The following is an 8,103-nucleotide window of genomic DNA, read 5'->3' on the forward strand; positions in this document are numbered from 1 at the left end:
CGGCCAGGCTGAGGCACTCGGCATCGCTTCTCGGCCTTTTGGCTAAGATCAAGTGTAGTATCTGTTCTTATCAGTTTAATATCTGATACGTCCTCTATCCGAGGACAATATATTAAATGGATTTTTGGAGCAGGGAGTTGGAATAGGAGCTTGCTCCGTCCACTCCACGCATCGACCTGGTATTGCAGTACTTCCAGGAACGGTGCACACCCCCCTCGGGGGATAATGCTCGTGGTATGACAAGAATAGACTTGTCTGTCGGGAGGCTTAGGGCCTAAGAAATAGTAAGAAGGGCGGAGGGCGGAGGGCGGCTGGCTGGCTGGCTTTTGCTCTGTTTCGCTTGTGAGAGTTTCCGCGGCTTTGCACCTGGGCGGTTCTTTCTTTCTTCCTTGTGGTGCGGGGAGGGAGTGTTTTCGTGCTTTGGGTTTGTTCATCTCGTTGGAGGCGAATGTTTCGTGCTCCGTAGGTGTATGGGGGGGGGGGGGTTCTGTTTTCTTCCTTTTTTCCTCGTTGTGTTCTTGCCGCGTGAGAGAGAGGAAGACTCTATGCTGCGAGGCTTCCGGGAGGGAGTAAACGCGGCCTTACCTAGATAACCGTTCGCCGCAAAGTGTTTCTACCGCCAGCGGTTCCGAAAAGGAGTCTGCTCTCTTTTACAGGTATGCGTTTCCACTTCTGCCCCGAGACTATACAGTCAGACCCCCCGAAGTGTGGCCGCAGTAGCTTTCTCTCTCTGTCTGTCTCTCTTAAAGGAGCCTGTGTTCAGTAACTTGTTCTTACTACATGCACTTTGGAAGGAGCCCGCGGTTTAGTGACGCTCCATCGACACGCTTGGAGGAGGAGGGGGACGGACGCTCGGTTCAGCTGCGGCCCTTAGCCGCAGACCCTCTAGCGGGGGGCTCAGGGGCACAAAAGTGGATCTAAGTGTGCCACGTGCATCTGGAAGCAACTCAAAGGATTTACAAGTAATGCCTGAAAGCAAGCAGTAGTTGGTACACATTAGGTGAGGGAGAGAGCATTTCCTTCTCCCACTGCTGAGATGGCGGAAGCTAGTCGAATTCCTCAGTATGAAAAGGAATACGCGGAAGGTATGAACTAGTGAATGAGGGTCCTGGGGAAAATGAAAGGGAGCACCATCAAATACGGACCTGGAACAAGGATTCCAAGAGGGAGGTTTAAATGCTCGTGTGATTACGTGAAGTGCTCGTGTTCCTGAGAGAATTATTGTAGCAGGAAGTAAGACATTCCATTTTCAAGGCCAACCGATCTTGACCTTATACAGCCAACTCCCTTCAAAACCTCTGGCACTAAGAATACCACCTCGTGTGCTTTCGCTAAGTGAAAGACAGCTAGATTTTCGGGGTTTAGAAAGACTCCAACCCCTCAAAATGAAGAAATCGGTGCAGCTGACAGACTAAAAAGAGCGTGCTGGCTGTTCACCAAAATGGGACAGCCGGTCAGAACGGACTCCATGTATGACATTTCAAATAGAGATACAACATGGAAGGAGCTTCAGGTGACGTAACAGAACAGAGAACGTGCTGAAGGAGAAAGGGCCATGTATTCAATCACTGTAGCATTCTGGCTGATTAATAATAGCTCTGGTTTCTCGGCTGGAAGTAACCTCAACGCTCAAAAATAGTATCTCAACAGCTGAAAATGCAAAGAATGTGTGAACTTCTTTGTTTCTGTCTTTGCAATGTATGCCGTTTCGCAGTCCACGCCCTGAAAATGTATTTCTCCCAGAAAAGAGGGGGAAAGGGCTTGTATGTGCAGAACTAAAGGTATATTCTGTCAAAAACAAGAGGCGGGGGAGGCGGGGCGGGCGGGTTGGGCTGATCCTGAGGCAGGAGAAAAACAAGAAGCGCATCCGCTCGCTCTAAAGTTTCTCTCCACCTGTACCGTCAAAACCGATCTCAAAAATACAAGCTAGAGTCGGTCTTGATGTCTAGTGAGCCCTCCCTCCCCGGTAGCCGCGCCGCGCCGCGCCGCGCCAGCGCCGGCCTAGAGCCAGAACCGGAGCTATACAAAATGGCCGGCCAGGCAACCTGGGGGCATCGGTCCCCTCCAACAAATGGTGACATGCGGAGCCGGGGCTGTGGTCACCTTCCTTTTCATGACAACCCCTCCCCCCGCCCCCAACCCTTCCCGTGGTGAAGGTACTATGCTTGCAGTCTCAGCGCCCCTTGGTGTGCAGTGACTTGATGCCTCCCCCTCCAGACTCCGAAGCATCTCCGACGCCGAAGTGCCCTCCTCTCCCCCATCCACAGGGAAGTAAGTGCCTCCTGGACAGTAGTGGGGTCCTGGAGCCCCTCTGCGGGCGGGCGAAGGCGCTTGAGTCCCTGTGCGACTCTTTGCGACCGTAGCCCGCCAGGCTCCTCGGTCCATGGGATTCTCCAGGCAAAAAGAATACTGGAGTGGGTTGCCATGCCCTCCTCCCGGGGATGGATCTATCTTCCCGACCCAGGGATTGAGCCCGCCTCTCCTGGGTCTCCTGCACTGCAGGTGGACTCTTCACCGCCGAGCCACCAGGGAAACCCCAAAGCCCCTCGGCGCCACCTGCTTTCCGGACCCCACTCGCTCCACTGTCACCGAGGATGGCCTTGTGAAGATGGTGCGGCACGAGGGCACCGGGACCCTGTGGCATGGCCTCCCAGCCATCTTTGTTGATGACTGGCGGCCACTGCCACCTACTTCACCGCCTACGACCTTACTCAAGGCCTTGCTGTGTGGTGGAGCCCCGACCTCTTCCTCCGCGCACCCATGGTGGCTGGTCCGCGGGCCTGCCTGGGCACCGTGACTGCCATCAATCCCCCTGGAGCTGGGCACGGACAAAGCCGAAGGCTCGGCACCCGTCGCGCTGGGAGCGGCTGCGTGGCCCTGGCCGGCTGGTGCTCGCTCGGGCTGGGCTGGGCTGGGCAGGTCCGGTCCCAGTGGCCCTTCGGGATGTGCCCTTCTCGGCTCTGTCTGTACTGGTTCAACTAGAGCTGGCCGACGTGGCTCAGGTCGAAGGACCAGACAGACCTTCGCTCCCTGGGCTTCGGCTTTTGTGTCTGGCGCCATCTCCTGGGGTGTGGCGGCCATCCTCCCTTCTTTTCAACGTGACGAAGACAGACTCCACGAGCGGTGAAGCTGTGTAAAGACGCCCCCCGCACGCGACTGTCCACTTGGCTTCCCGGACCCCAGTCGGTCCGAGGATCAAGCGTCAAACCCACTTCACCCGCCGGCATTTATGAGCACTTGCTTGAGTCTCGCAAAAAACGCTTCCTCCAGAAACACTCAACCGGGAGCAGCCTGTGAGATGTTGAAAAAAACCAAGAAGTAGGGAGAGGAAGAAAAAGAGATATTACAGTCTTATGGACTCTGTGAGAGAGGGAGAGGGTGGGAAGATTTGGGAGAATGGCATGGAAACATGTAAAATATCATGTATGAAACGAGTTGCCAGTCCAGGTCCGATGCACGATACTGGATGCTTGGGGCTGGTGCACTGGGACGACGCAGAGGGATGGAAGGGGGAGGAGAGGAGAGAGGAGAGTTCAGGAGGGGGAACACATGTATGTATACCTGTGGCGGATTCATTTTGATATTTGGCAAAACTAATACAATTATGTAAAGTTTAAAATAAAATTAAAAAAAAAAAAAAGAAAAGCTACTGAGAACAAACAAACAAACAAACAAACAGAGAAAAAAGGGCACGAGGCTTTCTTCCCCGGCGGTCCCGTGGCTCAGGCTGCGCCGTGCCACGTAAAAAAGCCAGCGGTCCGAGGCCTGGCTGGGAATCACCCAACCTCCACCGGCCCGGGGACCGAAAGTAGCAACTCCGCCCTGTAAACGGGACTACGGCATACAGCCCCACAGTCGCAACCGCGAGCGCCACTGAGAAACAAAAAACAAACAAAAAGAAAAGACGTATCTTTAACAGCAGTATACGCCGGCTCCTCCAAAAACCCGTCTGTCTTTGAGACCCACAGATTTTTTTTCCCCCCGTAGGGGGTGCACCGTTCCTGGAAGTACTGCAATACCAGGTCGATGCGTGGAGTGGACGGAGCAAGCTCCTATTCCAACCCCCTGCTCCAAAAATCCATTTAATATATTGTCCTCGGATAGAGGACGTATCAGATATTAAACTGATAAGAACAGATACTACACTTGATCTTAGCCAAAAGGCCGAGAAGCGATACCTTCGCCTCGGGCTTGGCCGCTACCGTCCTCCCCTCACCTCCATTTAGCTCACGGTGAGCAAAGTCAGCCTCAAACGAAGGCCCGCCCTCTCCCCTAGACTGCACGGTGTCCTAGTGCCACAACTTCTAAGACGTCCATCGTTCGTCGGATCGTTTCATTTGTTGGGCGCCTTTAGGCTTTCTGGTCTCCCACGGCACCCCCGCCCGCCCACCCAGCAGCAGACAGCCAAGCAATTTGCATGCCCCGCCCACACACGCGCCTTCTTCCTGCTGCGCGTGTGCGCCGTCTCGCGGTGGAACCGAAACAAGCGCGTGGCCCAAAGCTCCCGGAAACACCCAGACCCAGAGAAAGACGCAAACCGTTCCAACCGGGTTTTTCTTTCCGGCATTTCTTTTTCTTCTTAAAAATTTTTTCCCGAGCACATAGCTACGTGCCCACCCACCACTCATCATCTTACTGTTATTTATTGTGTACACATACACGGATGAGTCGGCTATGTTGAAGTTCTCTTTCAACTTTCTAGATTTTTTTTTTTTTTTTTTTTTTAATAAAAACAGTCCCACAGCATTTATTGTCATCTGGTAATAACATAAGGGTGAGCAGAACAATATGAATACATGTTTTAGAACTACATCTCTAACAAAGGACACCTAAAAAAACCAACGGTATTGCCAAACAATTTCTCACTTCATCTGTCACTTCTAGTTGGAGACACTTTGGAGCAGAGTAATGTTCTCTCCTTTTAGCATGATCCGACCCAGTTGTTTTCTTGACTTTGTTTTAGAATGAATCTCTTCTGCGTCATCTAATACGAGGTTCATATACTCATCAAAACCAATGATAGAGCCCTCTATCCGCATATTCACTTGCTCATGAAGCCACACCTGAATCCGTGATCTATTTTGCAAGTATCTGAAGATGAGATTGATGGGCTGCACCATCACCTTCTGCACCTTCTGGCCCTGGCCCCGGTACGCCATGCTGGACGCTCACAAGCGCCACAGTGCTCCACACTCAACGTTCTAGATTTTAATTCGTCTTGATTTACTATGGCTTTCTTTCCAAGGTCTCTTTTCTTTTTCTTTTTGGCCACCCTGGCTCTTCTACAGGTCACGTGGGAACTCGGTTCCTCGAGCAGCGATAGAACCCGCGGCCTAGCTTACATTGGGAGCGCAGGGTCTTCACCACTGTACTGCCAGAGAAGTCCCCGCAGTCACTCTTTTCTATGTCCCTCAGACTCTCTCGGTACTTTTATGTGGCTTTGCTGGACAGGGAGCCAAGATATCCGCGACACAATTTGGCTGCTCTTCCGCCAGCTGCTCGCCAGAAGGCTTCCACGTAGGCCTCCTCGGCTTGATGGGACGCTCCGGGAGAGAGAGTGGGAGGATTTCTCCCAGTCCAGATCGCTGCGGACTCCTTGCCGTAAGGCCGTGCCTCATCGCAGCTGACCTGCCTTCTTGGCCGCTCAACTGCAAGCCTGCAGTGGAGAACAGGGGACACACCGACCGAGCAGAGCAGCTGCTGAGGCCTCTTCGGCCTTGAGGATGCCCTCTCCTCTCCTCTCCTGTCCACCCCAGCCCAGCAAACTTCCTGGGGCGGGGGGGGGGGGGGGGGGGGGGCGGGGCGCGGGTTGGGGGAGCGTGGAAACCGCTGAGTACTGGAGGATCAGAAAGAGGGTGTAGGCAAGTGGAGACACGCCTGCCAGCAGCTGTGGTGAGCCTCCCGGAGTGCACGTGGGGAGCCCTTTCACCCTGAAAGTAAGGGAACTTCCTCCCAGTTTTGGGATTCTCCCTGCCGTGTACAATTAGACAAAGCTAACTTCTCAAAATTCTGACCCTGCGAGAACCAAACTATGCCTAGGAAAAAGCTTGATGTAGAGCGCAGTATTTAAGTCATCCATTTCTGGGCTCTAGTGCCCTCCAGCAGCAACTACTGAGCCTTTGTGCTACAACTACTGGAGCCAGTGGGGTTAGAGCCTGTGCACAAGGAAAGGTAGTCCCCACCTGGCAGCAACTAGAGAAAGCCTGTGAGCAGAAAAGAGGACCCAGTGCAACCAAAAGTAAATAATAATAGTAATTAATTATTATTTTCCAATAATTAATCATTATTGGGAAAATATTTTAATTGGATTGAATACTTTGGATTGGACTAATTACTTAGTTGGAGTAAAGATTTACTGAGCATGGCCCTACCCACCAGAACAAGACCCAGTTCCCCCCACAGTCAGTCTCTCCCCTCAGGAAGCTTCCAAAAGCCTCTTCTCCTTATCCGTCAGAGGGCAGACAGAAGGAAAACTACAATCACAGAAAACTATGCAGACTGAGCACATGGACCACAGCCTTGTGTAACTCAGTGAAACTGAGGGAGGAAAGGAACAGGCCGAGCTGACTCCATTTTGAGAAAGAAGGAAACTCCATCTTGCACTTTCAGTGAGCTTTGGACTATGTGCCTGTTAGCCATGGGGATAACATACCTACGGCCGAACTGGCCTCCTGGACTGATAAACACCAGATTCCATACCAAGATTTCCCCTCGCCAAAAAGAATGTAATAACCCCCCATGTAGTATCACCTTTGTAATCTTTATGGCACCCACTGGTGTAGGCTACAATGTATAACCAGCTGACTCTTCTGATTATGAATCATGGCTATAACCTGACTGTATCTCCCTTGAACACTTTCCAGGCTGGGTTTAAGGAATTTGGGGATGTGGGCTTGAGCAGTACACTTAAGGTATGTAAGGTTATCACAAAAGTCGGTCGGGGTCCTTGGCTAAGAGGAGACTCTTCCTTGGGCCCGCCGGTGTAATAAAGTGCACTCCACCATCTGCATTGTCCTTCTGAGTGAGTTTGTTTCCCGGAACGCGTGGCTACAACAGAACTATGAGCCATGCGGTGTAGGGCCACGGGGTCATGGCGGAGAGTTCTGACAAAACGTGGTCCCCTGGAGAAAGGAATGGCAAACCACTTCAGTATTTTTGCCTTGAGAACCCAATGAACACTATGAAAGGGGGAAAAAAAAAAAATATGACTCTGAAAGATGAACTCCCCAGGTCCGTACGTGCCCAATATGCTACTGGAGAAGAGTGGAGAAATAACTCCAGAAAGAATGAAGAGGCGGAGCCAAAGCGAAAACAATGCCCAGTTGTGGATGTGACTGGTGATGGAAGTAAAGTCCGACGCTGTAAAGAGCAATATCCAGAAACCTGGAATGTTAGGTCCATGAATCAAGGTAAATTAGAAGTGGTCAAATAGGAGATGGCAAGAGTGAACATCGACATTTTAGGAATCAGTGAACTGAAATGGACTGGAATGGGCGAATTTAATTCAGATGACCATTATATCTACTACTGTGGGCAAGAATCCCCTCATAGTCAACAAAAGAGTCAGAAATGCAGTACTTGGGTGCAATCTCAAAAATGACAGAATGATCTCTGTTCGTTTCCAAGGCAAAACATTCAATATCACAGTAATCCAAGTCTGTCTATGCCCCAACCGGTAATGCTGAAGAAGCTGAAGTTGAACAGTTCCATGAAGACCTACAAGACCTTCTAGAACTAACACCCAAAGAAGATGTCCTTTTCATTATAGGGGACTGGAATGCAAAAGTATGAAGTCAAGAAATACCTGGAGTAACAGGCAAATTTGGCTTTGGAGTACAGAATGAAGCAGGGCAATGGCTAATAGGGTTTTGCCAAGAGAACGCACTGGTCATAGCAAACATCCTCTTCCAACAACACAAGAGAAGAGTCTACACATGGACATCACCAGATTGTCAATACCGAAATCGGATTGATTATATTCTTTGCAGCCAAAGATGGAGAAGCTCTATACAGTCAGCAAAAACAAGACCGGCAGCTGCCTGTGGCTCAGACCATGAACTCCTTATTGCCAAATTCAGACTTAAATTGAAGAAAGTAGGGAAA

The 8,103-nt window shown here is 51.1% G+C and overlaps 1 protein-coding gene, 2 non-coding genes and 1 pseudogene across 3 annotated transcripts; 2 read left to right on the top strand and 2 right to left on the bottom strand.

Annotated features, from left to right (window-relative positions):
• On the top strand, window positions 1-1,737 carry LOC129648934 (mitochondrial fission factor-like; annotated as a pseudogene).
• LOC129651992 (U2 spliceosomal RNA) lies at window positions 23-213 on the top strand. The gene has a single exon (XR_008714478.1). It is a non-coding gene; the product is annotated as a U2 spliceosomal RNA (small nuclear RNA).
• Window positions 1,738-3,985: 2,248 nt separating the features above from the next.
• Window positions 3,986-4,176, bottom strand: LOC129651989 (U2 spliceosomal RNA). Its single transcript, XR_008714475.1, has one exon. It is a non-coding gene; the product is annotated as a U2 spliceosomal RNA (small nuclear RNA).
• Window positions 4,177-4,731: 555 nt separating this feature from the next.
• LOC129648935 (small nuclear ribonucleoprotein E-like) lies at window positions 4,732-5,216 on the bottom strand. The gene has a single exon (XM_055575771.1). It carries the CDS (start codon window positions 5,157-5,159, stop codon window positions 4,881-4,883), a length of 279 nt encoding a protein of 92 aa, XP_055431746.1. The 5' UTR covers window positions 5,160-5,216; the 3' UTR covers window positions 4,732-4,880.
• Between the last annotated feature and the right edge of the window lie 2,887 nt (window positions 5,217-8,103).

This window comes from Bubalus kerabau, chromosome 4, assembly GCF_029407905.1.
Source record: "Bubalus kerabau isolate K-KA32 ecotype Philippines breed swamp buffalo chromosome 4, PCC_UOA_SB_1v2, whole genome shotgun sequence".
In the NCBI taxonomy this organism is placed as follows: Eukaryota; Metazoa; Chordata; class Mammalia; order Artiodactyla; family Bovidae; genus Bubalus; species Bubalus kerabau.